Raw genomic sequence first — 15,879 nt, forward strand, 5'->3', positions numbered from 1 at the left:
CTTTCAGCACATTACCTAATTTTGCTTAATTTTATGTCGCTGTTTAATATTTAAAAGCATGCTTAAGTATTTTTCATACTTTACACTTGACTCAAATTCAATCAAAATGGGAAATTAAAAAAATCCACACAAGTTACATAATTCAAAAATTGTTGTTCTACAAAACGAAACGTAGCCTTACTTGTATTTACAAAATCATACGTTCGACGTTCGGCGTAAAGTTATTGTGAATTGTGAAATAATTAAAAATGTCAGGTGTTTCAAAGCGGCAAATTCTATCAATTTACAAGTTTCTTATAAGAGAAGCGGAAAAGTTTCCTAATTACAACTTTAGGTAAGCCCATATTAATTTAAAAATTATATAACCTATCACCACCAAAATAGTACATTGGAGGTTAATAAAATACTTATTATAAATGCAATAAGAACGTGACAAAATGTCGTAAAAAGCATTTAATAGTTAAACTATCCTTTCATGTTCAATAGCGATTTAATTTGTACGCTTTTTGTCTGTCTTTTTTTTGCCGACATTCCGTTGTATTAAGACCGAGGTCGATAAGAATTTAAAAGTCAATTGTTTGTTAACTAATAAAATAATTAATTTATAGTAGGATAAATAAAATTTAATAGTTTAATGCGTTCCTTGTGTTAGGATGGAAATATAACATCCCAAAGCTTTGTTCACATGATTTTCGCACTACGACACTGTAGCTCTCGTTTCCGTATTTGGTGTATGATGCAACGAACGTAAATCAACCTGAAAAGTAGACTTGCAACTTATAAATATATTTTCAAACATAAATCCGTATCCCGCTACTTCTGCACGAAATTACCTACTTAAATTATGAAATGGATTTTAAATCTATCTGTCTGTTATGATATCATTCAGATTTTTCAGTCACCTGTCTGTGACTTGATATCTGGAGTATGATGGATGCAGGAAAGAGGCAATGGGTAAAAGTGTAAACAAAAAGGGTGTTTTATTTAAGAAGAAAAATGATGATTATTTATTTGCGAAGTAATATATCAAGAATATCTTATAATTTTATAATGATTTGGTTTAGTCCAGTTGGTAATTATCCGTACATATTGAAACCACAAAGTTTAGAGGTTATAAACCATTATTATGCAAGATATTAATGTTGTGCCCTTTTTTCCTGACTTTCTGGGGAATCCTCCTGGACACCCACCTCCAGTCGACTCCAGCGTTCTCGACATAAAAAAAGAAGACATGTAAAAGTGATGATATATCCTACTTACAGAATAAATGATTTCATTTCCACAGAGGAGGATGTGGGTAGTGTCAGACTCTTACTGACTAAACCTGAACCTCCGTACGGCAACCCCTCATTTGTGTGTGGCAATGCGTAGCAATTTAACATGCCATTACCCACCATTACCATTGTGCCTGCAATCTTACTGTTGCATCAATCAAACTCTTCTCTCCATTCAATCCTGTACTTATACATTTGCCAAGCTCCACCACAATACCCCGTCAGTTTCCTTACACATCCAGTCCTAGTCATGTCAAACTACTAGGAATAGTGCTTTATTGAAGAAACCTATGTATTTTACAACAAAAAAACCTAACCAATCATAATATTTATACAAAACATTAAAGACAATTCAAGAGGTTATCACAAGAGTTAATTACAAACATTGTTATGATAACCGACTATCTGTTATGTGTTATATGTAATAGCCCTTATCTTGTCCCCGCAGTTGTGTTTCAGTGCTGAGGACTTGTGAGATAAGCCACTGTTTATGTTAACTGACCTAATACAATGCGAGTGTAAGCTGGATTTGATTTAAAATTTTATTTACTGCAAATTTCTAAATCTTTTAATGATGGTTTAGTTTAATTGACCATGTGATTGCAAATTCAAATTGTATTTTGTTTAGCCAAAAGGTGCTAGCAATGTTAAATTTCTGTACTAGGGACTCTTGGCGCGACTCATGAAATCACTCATTATCATAAAGTTGAAAAGTTTGTGTTTAAACACGAGAACTACCAGCTTAATGCGAAAATTAGTAGCTTTTTGGAAACATACATATACGGCTTCTGTGTTTTGAAAGCCGCGTAACAATCTGGGTCCTACGCCTGATGCCCCTCCCCGGTCGTGTCGATGCGCCGTCTCATAAGGGAACAGAGAGTGCACCTGTGTTTACGTTATGTCGCGCGCTCTTGGCTAGTCTTGCAAAAAAACCCCGCCGTAGCCGAAAATCGGTCAAAACATTATTACCTAGTAGAAGTAGCAACAGTCTGACAGGCTGAGGGCCTATTACTCCATGATTTTACCATTGCTTTTGTTATTACTTCAGGGCTTATGCAGTGAGGAGGGTTAAAGATGCCTTCCACGATAACAAGGGCATCACAGACCCGAAACAAATCAAGAAACAATATGACTTTGCAATGGAAAACCTCACTATGATCAGAAGACAGGTAAGTACCGATTGAACCAGAAAATTATTATTTTTCTTTTATATCTAATCTAGTGTCCCACTGCTGTGTAAAGGCCTTCCACGATTCTCTATTCTGTTCCTCATGAAACCAGCCCGCGCGGTAAGCGCTAAGATAATCTCGCCAAATTATAATTAAACCGTTTTTAAAAGGCCCACTAAGTTAGGTATTTCATTCTTGTGTATAGAGGTCCAAATATTCAAGTCACATGGATAAAGACACGATAGCTCTGAACAAGCATTTGTGGAACATTGAATTCTTGCCCTACTCGGGGATAGAAGTCGTATCATAACGAGAATAGTGGTTTCAGTTTTGTGACTTGATAATTGGTATAGAAGGAGAATTTGGCAATAGCAGTAACGAGAGATCTTTGTTCAGCTGTGGGGTAGTTTATAGTAGGTTTTAAAAACATGAATTTTTTGTGCCAAGCAATGTAACGATTTATTTCATTAACATAATACTCATTTTAATACAGTTGAGTAAATATGAAGAAATTGTCTTATTCGAAGATATAATTAATTTAATATCCCAAAACTTCGACACAACACAATCAAGTCCCAAGCTAAGGACAACATATAATAAAAATACTATTAAACATTTCTAAAAATACACATATTAAAACTAAATTACTCTCAGACACCGAACAAATAATCACACTCATCATAAAACCATTTGCGTTTAATGGCCCTGGGTGAGAGTCGAACCCACGACCTCCGCAGAACAGACAGGGCCACTAATCACTAGACCAAATTATTAACATTAGATATATTTATAATTACAGATTATCGTTGGCGATCTATACAGGACTGACAAATTAGTCATTGAAAATGTACAATAAATGGCTAGAAGAAATACCAACAGAAATACAAGGTCCAATTAATTTGAAGAAGTCTAGATTCTATAGACTGAAGTCTAAACATTATAAATGTCAAGTCCGGACTCTTTGGTCAAACTTTTCCTTTGCTTCGTAAAGGTGGACTTTAAAGTTTTCTATGTATTTGTATATATTAATAAAGAAATATAAATGACAGCTAACACCTAATTGTGCTATTTGCAATTGTCGATGAATGAATTGAAATAGGATCAAATTTCCAAAAATCTATCGTATTGACAGTGAGTTTTCCGCCCCATACTGTCTTACAATTTTTTTAATGGCAAAATGCTTAGGAACACACGAATAATTTCCATCATTCATCGGAAATTTTAAAAAGCAGAATTGTTTGTAAATAATTGCTTTGAATAGAAAAATGGAAGACCCATTCTAAAAACTAGAAATTTTGAAAATTACTTTTGCGTTGGAACTTTGTCACGTTTATTAAGTCATGTGACTCGAATATTCGAATAGAAAAAGACCATTAAAAGACTTAAACTTGTCAACTTAAGCCACCATATTGTTGGTCAAGCACGTTAGCAATTTGCGCATAAGGACACAATGTTTTGTTTATTTTTCAATTCTAATTGTTGAGTTATATATATTTTTTTAATACAAAAGCAGAGTGCGTAATGAAAATGGACTTATTGATGTTTCGAAATTATATTCCATCGAAAACGACACAATAATTTTAGCGCCTCTAGTGGGTATAACTGTAAAAAACGTGAAAAAAGACGTCGTAGTTTTATAAAGAGTGGTGTAATGACATCACATAACCCCAAAAGTCTATTCTTTCACCTCCGTTGCCCTGCAAAAACCTCATTCCTCTTAATTCCTTTAAACTCCTCCCATTCCTCAATTATCCTTGAGCCTCCTCTCCCCTCCCACTTCCTCCAATCCGACACTTCTAATAATATTCAAAAAAAAATAAAAAAAAATCTATATTATGTAATATATTATGATGAAAATTGTAGATGAGAATTGGATAGTGATATTAATATGATAATAAAGTATTTTTGTTCGCTTAAAATTGTTATTATTTTGTTTTTCAGATAGTTTTGAAAAAAAAATAGCTTTGGTGAGGCCGGTAATGTTGGTATAGCAACTCGCGATATTATTGCCTCGCAATATCATGGTCTGAAATGACAACCTATGTCAGTATATCAGTCGTAATAATAACCTTTAAAAACAAATTAAGAATAAAATATTTTTGCTCTATGTTAATTTTGGCTTAATTATCAAAAAAACGAATATTTAGCGCATTTAGATGGTTTGAAATTATATGTATTTTATTGTAACTATGCATTTCTTTCCGTTTCTAATTTAATGTAAGTTTTTATTGTAAATAATGTTTCCTTAGTGTTAATAAAATAGTTGTTCTAATGTTTGTGTTTTTTTTTTTACTGTCTATCCTTTTTTCGGGATGGGAAATCGAATGACTCTTGCAAGAGTTTGAGCGTAAAGGAGTATCAGTTTTACTGAAAGCCCATCCATAGTACCAACTGGACAAATCCTCACGGGGTGAACAGAAAATATTTTTTTAAGGGGTTGCATGCGTTCGCTTCCATAGAAACGCTTGCACGCAATTAGTTTGTGAAATGCTTGAGAATTTTTAAATTTTGTCTTGTTAACGTCCAAATCTTAATAAAATCTCCTTTTCTATTCACCCCAAAATACCTCTACTCACCCCGTTTTAACGTTACCTAATATTATAGTTGTGGAAGTGTGTCGCGAAGGATTATCCTACGCGGGGATCGAACCCACGTCACGTCGCACTCAGTGGGTTTGGCGTGGTGACCTCAACCACTCGGCTCGGCTGTCATAATAACCGCAGAAATTATATATGTTTAGGCAAATATACAACTATTACAACATTTGCAATCTGGATTTATTATATACTTACACAATGTTAAAAACAAAGAGAATAATATTTCAAAGCGAATCAACAGACCTTGAGATTTGCACGTTCAACGCAACAAAGTCTGTAACTTTAAAAGTTAAAATGTATTTTTAATTACGAAATACAAATACGTTATTAATTAAATAATAGAAATTGAAGTTGGTAAAAAATATATTGACATAGGACCTACCTAAATTAAAAACACTGCCTAGAACTTAAATTACCGCGAATTTTATTCATGTGACCGCGCCGCTAATGAGGGCTTTAAATACCTATAACAATATTTATAAAGTGAGTAGTAAACACATAAGTCGAGAAAACCTTGTAAACTCGGCGGCCCTCCCATAAAAGTACTTACATAATTAAAAAATGATTATCTGTAACGTCAAAGCTATGCGTCATTCGCGTCACAAAATAGGCGCGGGCGAGGCGCGGACACGACGCCACACGAACGTAGACGACTATAGTCACAGCAAAGATTAAGTAAACGAGCAGATATAACATTTCTTACATTTTGCTTTGTAAACCTACACTACGACTTGATCATATTCCTTTAGTGGTGAAAGCTAAGTCTAAGAAATTTCAATTAAAAAATAGCAGCTTGCTTTTCCCACGTTTTTATATGCTCACTTTCTTGTTTGTTTTTCGTTACGGTTTTTTTTTAACTCAATGTTCAACTTCTCGATAAGCTGGCAGGCGAACATTTTCAGGGTAGCTTCAAACCCGATGACAATACAATTTAGAACTATGAAAACGGCTGGACCGATTTTGATAATTTCAATGGAATGACAATTAAAATGTGGGTATTTATGTATTAAAGTAATGAGCCCAGTACTAAACCACGTACCTGCTTACACAACCATGCGGTTGCTAAATAACTTACGCTATCAACATATTATAAGAAAAATGTTTTAGGTTGAGAACATATATTATTTTTATAATACCTTTTACTCTTAAAACATGAAGTAAACCAACTTTGTTTTGTAAACAATGTTGACATAAAACCATTTTTTTTAATGCACGCGTCACACCCCTTTACATAATGCCCAATGTATAGAGCTGTGCCTCTGTTCGTTTACTCACTCTATGACAACGCGGCGACGCTTCGACGCTTCGACGACCCCACTCCGTTCGACACACAAGAGGCGCGGCGCAGACGAGACAGGGACAATACCTTTGAATACGTTACACTTGCACAGTTTCACGAACATTATTTTGCGATAATCAAAGTTTTTACACAATGCGAGATGATTACGACTTTAATATTAAGTTTTGTGAACTTGTAGCAAGTTGTTCCGTTATTTATGATCACGATAGGCCTGACTATCTTAACAGACATGTTCAAGAGCAAGCGTGGCAAGCTATTGCGAAAAAACTTAAAGAAAACGGTAAGTAAGGCGTTTTATTTAGAGATATTTTATAATTATAGAATTTTTTATGTTAATTACTATGGTTTAAAAGTTTGCTATCTGTTTATTGTTGTTTTAATAGTTCACTGTCTCACTGATACTCACACTAGATGGCGTTATTATTTAACACTTTTCCACTGACTATCCGGGCTTCTCAGTGACTCATTTCTATGTAATTTCTCATTACTGATTTAATTATACATATGTATTAGTCGATAATATCAATTTATCTTGAAAATTCTATCTTAAACGGAGCCAATGGTTGGAGTGGAGCCTGTGGAGCCATTGACTTAACGAGGCTTTATTTTATGTTTTTTTTAAGATAATCCGTGTGCGTTTATCTAGTTTTTTATTTTGTTACGTTTTTTTCTCTCGTATAGAATATTCATCTTACCGTAGTAATTATCCTGGGTCATTGAAGCTGATCGATTTCAAGTAGGTAGGTAGAGTTTTATTACCTGACATTTTTTATCAGATGAATTTCTTCGTGTATATTGAGAATACTTACAAGTAACATGAGCCAATTTTTGTGTAGTTGTGTTTTGCATGAGGATCCTGTTTTGGTTTGCAAAAAGCATCTTTATTGTGTAGCTTTAAAACCACACACACATGATATATCGCATATTCAATGACAAGACAACATAATCTTTTCATTGTTTCAGTAAACGATTGCAAAGAACGTTGGAAAAACATAAGAAATAGATATTGCAAATACCGAAAGTCACTATTGAATTCATCGAATTCTGGCGCAAAAACAGTCAGAGAATACTACCTCGCCCCGCATTTACATTTTCTTGACAAGTATTTGAAGTCACGCCGTCCGAAATCAAGGCAACCAGCAGACAATGTATCAGAAAGTGACGTTGATAACGAAGAATCCAATATGTCTCCTTTTCGTTCTCCATCAAGCGAAATGATATGCGTACCTGGCTTAATACATTCGCCCTTGTCAACGCCCTCAAGTCCAAAGACAAAAGTCGCTTTGACAGATGTCAGTTTGACAGATGTCAATCAATCTTTTGATTACTTTCCCACGAAGAGAATTAAAGTTGGCAATGCCAATGAGGTGATTGATGAGGACTTGTCATTCCTGCATAGTTTGCTAAGTGACATAAAAGCATCAATGAATCCTTCGCAGAAACGTAAGTTCAAGATAGGGGTTATGCAACTGGCGGAGAGTATATTGGAGGGCTCGGCGTCTGCGAGGACGTCAGAACAGGACGCTGCAACTTTTCTATCGAAATATGAAGTCAATGAATAAATAAGTTACGCCCAATTCTCAATGAGTTTTTTTTCATGACTTTTATCTGAAAGACCACGTTGCTATATTTTCTTTTTAATCCTTATGTCGCGAGGGATTTCGCAAACATTCATTTCACATGAACAAGGCACCCAGACTCAAGACAAGCATTCGTCGGTGCACTTGGATAGGCCTATGTCCAGCAGTGGACTGCGATAGGCTGATGATGATGATGATGATGATGAATCGTCGGTTTCACAAATAGTTGTCCTACGCGGGGAGCGAACCCGTCACGTCGCGTTCAGTGGGTTTAGCATGGTGACCTCAACCCCTCAGCGCTAAATATTACATACTAAATTCCCTGCAAATTGTTTACAGAAGACAATCATGTCGCACGGGGACCAAGTGATATCATTCTGACGTAAGACGTAGAGGATAGAGGTGAGAAAGTGGGCCAAAGGGTTGGCAAGCGAGGAGATATAGGAGACTCTTGGCAACTATCCGCGGGGGCCCTTACAAGATGGTGAGCAAATCCGCATCATCTAAGGCGACTCTCCTTACTTCTACCCTCCATTAGGAAATGTAGGTAATATCAATGTGCGTCGTTAAAATGGCAACCTGTTTCTTTATACATTTTCAGGTATTAGTTTTAGGAATAACCTCGTGTTAAAATGAAACAAACACCTTATAACAATCTCTATAATTATGGCACTTTAATATTTGACAAGAAATAATGTATACCATAGGTTTAAGCTAAAAACAACAAAAATAGTCAAGGATTGCTTATGATTCAGCCATAAGCTTTAGAGGAAAAATCGGCCATTTTCAGAATGGCTTACAACATCAACTTTTATTAATAAACGGTTCGTATCTTTAGACTCCGACTTTCGAAATTATTTAACGAGGTAACGGATGTAAATGTCATTTTTACAAACGTTCTTATTGATAAAAATCATTCAAATGTATGGAAATGACATTTGTGACAGTCGTGACTTTGACTTGTCATTTCTATACATTGCAGTGATTTAATCAGCAGTATCGCTTGTAGAAATGTCACTTCTCTATGAGATATTTCAGATATTAAAATCAGAAAATCTATATCCAGTTGAATAGGTTTCCTGTTTTTAATTCGTAGTTGACAGATTCAAACCGCTTTACAAAATTTTTTATTTGTTTTAATATTCATGTACAGATTCATATGTATAAAATGTATATCTATGCATTTAAATTTGTACATGTTACAGGTACACCATCGTGTGAAATGTGAAAAAATCTGTCAAACGGGCCACAATATTGTACTGTCAACTATGACATTAGCGACTTTTTTAATTTTTGGACTAATGTCATGGGTTTTTCATGGAACATTTAAATTTCTTATAAGGCCTTTGGCCTGTGCTAATTTCGTTGTCTAAGAAGACTTTTAAGGCAAAGGATATCCAATAATGGTTACAAGAACAGGAAAGAAAATAGAAAGAAAATTCATTTATCTAATCTTATGCACTTAGATTTATCACATCTTAAGAACGTTTAGAAAGATAAACATTTAAAAATGCACAAGATAGAATTCAGATTATTTCATCACAATTCTGATACTTTTGACATCACTTTTGTATTATTCAAGTCGCTAACCTCACAGTTCATTTTCACACCTGATTCACAACATTGGCCGACTTAAGCAAACAGCTTGTTAGTGTATTAATTAAAAACAAAGTGCAAAATATCTTTGTTTTGGGTAAAACGATGTCCTTGGGAAAACACTAGCGACATCTATTATCAATTACTGTAACAAACGTTTACTCTTTTACTCCATAGATGGCGGTGTCATGAGCTTCTAGCTTAAGGGTTCAAATTCAAACTTAGCTTTAAAATTATGCTAAATATAGCATTTAATTAATAAAATTTGTCGTTTTTTTTCACTTATTTTCGATAATTTATTGTCAACAGCAAATAAAGGTACCAAAAACATCATCCTACCCATGTTTTACACATGCTCGTTCAATCTATGCGTCATTGGGAGACAATTCAAGCGGTTCAACGCAGATATGTAAACGATCTAATTGACAGTATTATTTGATGGCTAAACCAGTACCAAGTATGCGTGATATGCATAAAATTTAGAAAAATTGTGAAGAAAAGAGAATATTATTACTATACGTGGCAGATTATATTTTAAAGTTCCGTATTTTTGTACTAAATCTCACACCATTAATAATAAATTCACTGCTTCGACATAATCAATCAATAGAAATCTTTATTTAAGTCACTGGAAACAAAAATATCGATAGTCTACATTTTGGCGCCCAACATGGGGCAATTCATTTTCATTCTACTTTGACAATTGTGACTCTGTTAAAACAATCCGAAGTGTTTTCAAGCTCCTTAGAAGATGGCCAATACAGCTGAGTCTGCGTACTATAACTTTAGAGAGAGGGGAAACAGGTCAAGAAGCCCTAATCAATAATTTTCAGGGGTAAGAACAGCGCTTATTGCGCATGCGTCAATAGGATCTTCTTAATAATGTATAGTCTTTTAATTTAGGTAGCCTTTTGGGAAAACGAGAGTTGACTTTTTTAATAACAAAATATGTTAGATTGACACTATCAGATTTTTAGTTACAAGGCGTATTATAATACCTACTTTTCATAATGTTAGAATTTCATTTGATACCAGAATTTAGGGAAAAGGAGGCAATTAGTTTGCCCTCCAAAGAAATGATGTCTTAGAAGAAAACATTTAAGGACAAGATACAAAAGGAGTGTTTTTACCGAAGAGGCCAGAACCGCCTTCGAAATTTAATTAATACTTGGAATTAATTATACTTCTAAAATATGTCTTTATTCATAATATTTTGAACGTTTTCTTAAAAATATAATCCACCACTACATTGCATTCTTAACATTCTAGTTACTTTAAATTAAAGCGATCAATATTTAAACTTTAAAAGTTAATATTAACAGGTTTTTCTTTATTAAAAAAAACTAAGTCATATTGTTTTTTGAGTCAGCTGTTATTTTGGAAACTTCTGTTTTCTGTTCAATAGAATAACGACTATATTCAGACGGGTTTAAAGTCTTAAATCGTGTGTGGAAAAAAACACTTGTACTTTTCAACAAAATCACACCAAAATTTTCATTTTATTAAGAGTAAAAATCGGTTTTTCGTAACTCCTTCAAGAACCAAAAAGACACTGCAGCGAGAAACAAACTTATCATTTAGCAATCTGTCAATCCTTTATACTTTTTTACAAAATGGCGTAGGTGAGATTAAATGATTGGGGGATCTACAATTCCTATTAATACCTACCTACGTTGCAAGGGGAGCTACTTGGGAAGGAGTCACACTCCTACTTACTATACTCTATTCATCTCCAATTCTCCATCTACGCCAATTCATTAAAAAGAGAAATGAATTGCTTTAAATGACGACACCATTTTCATAGACAATTTTCATGTGTTGCAGTATTTTTTTGGTAGTTTAAGTTGAATGATTTTACCAATATTGTGGTAGAAATATTGAATAGGTACTACTCAGACCCCCAATAATGTGTGTATAGTTGTAGTCTCGGGAATGAATGTGACGCTGTAGACCACAGCCGTTCATACAAGAACACTGCCTTGGATAACTCAGTAGTACGTATTTACTAACTGTATATTCTTGTATTCGACTAGTTGCTGAATAGGTCCACTAGTTGCGGAATATACTTCTGAAATTCCTGATACAACTTTGTACAACAGCTGCCATATTTTTCTACAACAGCTGACTCAAAAACTTGAACAATTTATAATTATTACTTAACGGCATTCCAGTGATTGGTGTAAGCCTGTCTACAGTGCGCCATGCTGTCTCTTACCTATCGCTGTAGTTTAAAATTAACATGCAATGGGTCTCTGATTCATGATAAACTGTGTTTTAAGTCAAGCAAACATTGTTTAGGATTTCCACATTCACTCTCTGAGCGTAATTTGTAACGAACATTGTTCTTGAGTGAGGGATGGAGGCATTTTGACAGATAGCGACATCTCTTTCTCAATAGAACAATGATGGTTGATACGGCCCCTGATTTTTACAATTTAAAGTAGGTTTTTCAGAAATTGGACGAGACATGTTCTATTAAGTCAGTCTGTTATTTGTTATTTTGCTCTAAATTAAAGATAAATTTAGATATTTTAAGATTATTCGAAATATTAATGTCTTTAAATTGTATTCATCAGTTGTGATCCCCACAATATATCCAATACAATTTCTTATTAAAATTAACGCATATCTACTATGATATAATATCATTTACTTAACTATAACCCAAACAATATTCACTTGCGATACACCTATTCAAGAATTATAAAAAGAATTACTTTAATTTTAATTTACTAAATAATTAATAACAATTTTAGGAAGTACATAATTATGACGGTTTTATTACTATTTATATATTTGTTGCCTTTTAATAATTATATTACATATTTTTATACCTAATATATGCTTTGCACTCCACTTTAAATATAGCCTAAATTTTATAGTTGTGATTCTTACAGCTGTTCACTAAAAATATTTAATATTGTTTTTACAACGTTACTTAAGAATCCTATAAGAATGGGTTAAACCGAGTTATTTTAGAATACAGATGATAAGTTGGAATCGCCCCACTAGTTTCAAAATAGACCATAACTTATTTTAGTCCACAGTTTTGCCTAGAGTGAAACTAGTCGGGTATTTCTTAAGTAGATAGGTACAGGATGTAACATTTTCCATTAGATACAGTGTATATGAAGATGAGATCATCTACTAAATGGTTCTGACGAAGATCTGACTATTAGCTGTCAAATATCAATAGGATATCTCCAAAATGGAGTGGAATATAAGAATAATGCATGCTTGAGGATTAAATTCCACGATTTCGAAGCTCACAGCAAGTGATAATAGTGTAAATATTGTTTATTCTATTAGGATATTAAGATATTTTGAAATATGGGAGATTTTCAAGTTTGGCTTCAGAATTTGAAGCATTAAGCCTATTTGTATAAAAAGACTTTAATCTTTTTTATATTTTGTCTCTATTTGGATGGATTTAGATAAACACTTAGTGTTTCACGGGGATTCCTATTTAATTAGCGATCTAATTACAATAATACTGTAAAAATCACAACTATCATCTAAATATACTAGTAACGTATGTATCACTAAACTTTGCTCATCAAGTATTGCACCCGTATCTACCTAAATAAATTATCTATGGTCACAGAATAAATGAGTATAGAAATGTCTAAAAAATGTACGGATCAAACGAATTTCATTTGAACATCGACAAAATAATCAGATTTCAAACCTTTGCCGGTTTGTTGTCTATGCTCAAATGTCAATCGAGTTTGACAGGTCTATGTTTATTTACTCTGTGGTCATATTTTTGCCGGTGTAATGACGGTTATCATTTTTGTATTTTCACCTCAAATGTATACTTCATTTAATGTATAATTATGTATAAATTGCGTTCTCAGCGATGGCTAGCGTGGGTTATTTAAAAATGTATATTTTTTGTTGTTTTTTTATAATCTTTTTATTTTATAAATTTGTTTGGGTGTTGTCGTACTTGGCTCAGTTGGAAATTGGACATTTTGCTTTTATCATTCATTACTTACAAATCTCAAGCAGTTTACGACTCTTTAATATTGACTGAAGGATCCATTTATATATTTCCCCCTGTATATTTCCCCCAGGCTTCCAAAAACTGAAGTAAAGATTCATAAAATAGGCCTTTTCCTTTGAATGGGAAAATAAACCGTTAATGATTTGATAGGTACTTACACGTTTTTATTACATTCGAAGAAAGAACAAGATTTGATTTCATTTGGGTATTACAAGAAATCATCACTTGTTGAAATCCATGGAGCAAAAACCAGCACACCTAAGAATTTTCGAGGGGATATAAAGCCAAGTTGTGTTGTGGATTAACCATACGATAAGAAGAACGATGTTTCCAAATCATCAATATTGTTTTAGGAGATAGATGTAGCTAGAGATACCGAAATAGCCATTGAAATATCATTTCCCAATCTTTAACAAATATTTAATCATTTCTTTCCATTATAAAACACCAAAATACCACCTCATCATCGGCCTAGCCTTTTCCCAACTATGTTGGGGTCGGCTTCCAGTCTAACCGGTTTCAGCTAAGTACCAGTGTTTTACAAGGAGCGACTGCCTATCTGACCTTCTCAACCCAGTTACCTGGGCAACACGATACCCCTGGTCAGACTGGTTATCAGACTTTTCAAGCTTCTGACTGCCTGTAACGACTGTCAAAGATATAGGAATAGCAGCCGGGACCCACAATTTAACGTGCCTTCCGAAATACCATCTGCATACACATTTATGACCAAGCCAAGTACGACAACTCCAATATCTATATGTTTAAATTTTCCGCAATGACGTTCCATTAAAACTATGTCTAGCAAAAATTATGCTGAAAAATATATTTTTGTACTAATATTAATCCGCCGCTACATAATATTATCACCCTGGATCATCTCACAGAGTCAGCAGAAATGTCAAACGGTATTAAATACAATTTACACTCTGATTTAGTTGACATACCTATACAATAAGGGTTGGCGTTAAAGCTACAGAATATGGAATAGTATCGACAGCTGAGAAAAGTGACAGGAGACCAGGTCTATGCCCAGAAATAGTCTCTGGCGGATATGATGATGATGCTGGTACGATTTAGGTGTATGTAAAAACAAATTCGTTTGATAAGTTTTAACTGTTAAACGACTCAACAGATATCGGTGAAAACAGGTATGAAGATAGCATAGCCTTATCAGTGATAACGGTTATGAAATATAAACGTAAGTGCTGGGAGAAGTTCGTTAATATTATGAATTTGATATAAATGGCTATGGGTCCTTTTAAATGGCAAAAGATATTACCATGGAGAAAGGGCATGGAAAGTCGCGTTAGTGTCATTCAAAATGTAGATGTATGGAAGGTGGGTACAGAGGCTCGCCTTGAAATGAAATAGAAAACGACTCTTTGAGGCATCCAGTACTAAATTACTTGAAGAATTTTTGGAATGAGGCATTGAAGGGTAGAATAGGATTATTCTTTATAGATCACCTTATGAATGACAGCGATGCAATGAATTACATAAAATGAAAGGCTACAATGACATTCTTTTGCCATGCGGGAATCGACCGGCGACACTTCGCGCGAAGTCTGTGTGGCGTATTGACGTCAACCACTCGCCTAACCATGTCAAAAATCAATCACTTCTAGACATTTCAACTAATTTCAGAGTGTTCCTGTACTATTAATACCGTCTCACCTCTTAATCAAATCTGGGACCAAACGATCACGTGACAACTGTTGCCACAACCATTCAATGATGACCCCTCTACGTTAATATTATCTTACCTATTACAGATTAATTATATTTGGTGTTTAATTTCATAAAATTATTTATTCATTACTCTATAATTATAAAAACTTTATACCTTGCGACTAGTTCTAGCATACTTCTTTTCTATTTTGTTAAACATCCGCCGTCTCGAAAAAGGAATTGTAGAAATTATAATTTAGGAACCTTAATTAAACGACGTTTCTTGAAAAATATATTCCAGCATTTGTTTTTTAGTAAATAATATTACATCGAACATTAAAATATTTAAAAATATATCAAACGTACCTCCCTCACTGTCCTCGCACTAGTGACGGGGGAATACTTTTTTATCGATACTTTTTTGCGAAAGATTTTTTATAAAAAGTTTTTTTTAAATTGTTTCTGTTATGCTAAATAAATGTAGAATAGAAACTGAATTGACGTTACCCACCTATTTCATCGAATACCGTTAACACAACCGTTACTTACTCTAGTTCCCAAAACTGTTTGTCCCGAACTTATTTACCTACATAACCTATTTACCGGCAGTAATTGCTAGTTCAATCCATTTCAACGTTATTTATTTACATGTGTCCACTTCTAATAGTAGGTGCAACTATGAGCAA

The 15,879-nt window shown here is 34.0% G+C and overlaps 2 protein-coding genes across 2 annotated transcripts; both read left to right on the forward strand.

The window, feature by feature from the left end:
- Positions 1-25: 25 nt before the first annotated feature.
- Positions 26-4,715, forward strand: LOC113500073 (protein bcn92). The gene is made up of 3 exons (XM_026880743.1): positions 26-334; positions 2,323-2,443; positions 3,243-4,715. The coding sequence occupies exons 1-3, from the start codon at positions 249-251 to the stop codon at positions 3,297-3,299; spliced, it is 264 nt and encodes an 87-aa protein (XP_026736544.1). The 5' UTR covers positions 26-248; the 3' UTR covers positions 3,300-4,715.
- A 1,633-nt stretch (positions 4,716-6,348) lies between these two features.
- LOC113500100 lies at positions 6,349-7,919 on the forward strand. Its single transcript, XM_026880775.1, has 2 exons — positions 6,349-6,620; positions 7,304-7,919. Exons 1-2 carry the CDS (start codon positions 6,473-6,475, stop codon positions 7,900-7,902), a joined length of 747 nt encoding a protein of 248 aa, XP_026736576.1. The 5' UTR covers positions 6,349-6,472; the 3' UTR covers positions 7,903-7,919.
- Positions 7,920-15,879: the final 7,960 nt, after the last annotated feature.

The sequence above is a fragment of the Trichoplusia ni genome, chromosome 13 (assembly GCF_003590095.1).
Source record: "Trichoplusia ni isolate ovarian cell line Hi5 chromosome 13, tn1, whole genome shotgun sequence".
Classification (NCBI taxonomy): Eukaryota; Metazoa; Arthropoda; class Insecta; order Lepidoptera; family Noctuidae; genus Trichoplusia; species Trichoplusia ni.

Bases quoted from the DNA above. Each gene is read 5' to 3' on its own strand.
- LOC113500073 (XM_026880743.1), top strand. From the start codon at position 249: ATGTCAGGTGTTTCAAAGCGGCAAATTCTATCAATTTACAAGTTTCTT. The intron at 335-2,322 runs GTAAGCCCATAT...TTATTACTTCAG, and splicing joins TTTCCTAATTACAACTTTAG to GGCTTATGCAGTGAGGAGGG. The intron at 2,444-3,242 runs GTAAGTACCGAT...TTATAATTACAG, and splicing joins TCACTATGATCAGAAGACAG to ATTATCGTTGGCGATCTATA.
- LOC113500100 (XM_026880775.1), top strand. From the start codon at position 6,473: ATGCGAGATGATTACGACTTTAATATTAAGTTTTGTGAACTTGTAGCA. The intron at 6,621-7,303 runs GTAAGTAAGGCG...TCATTGTTTCAG, and splicing joins GAAAAAACTTAAAGAAAACG to TAAACGATTGCAAAGAACGT.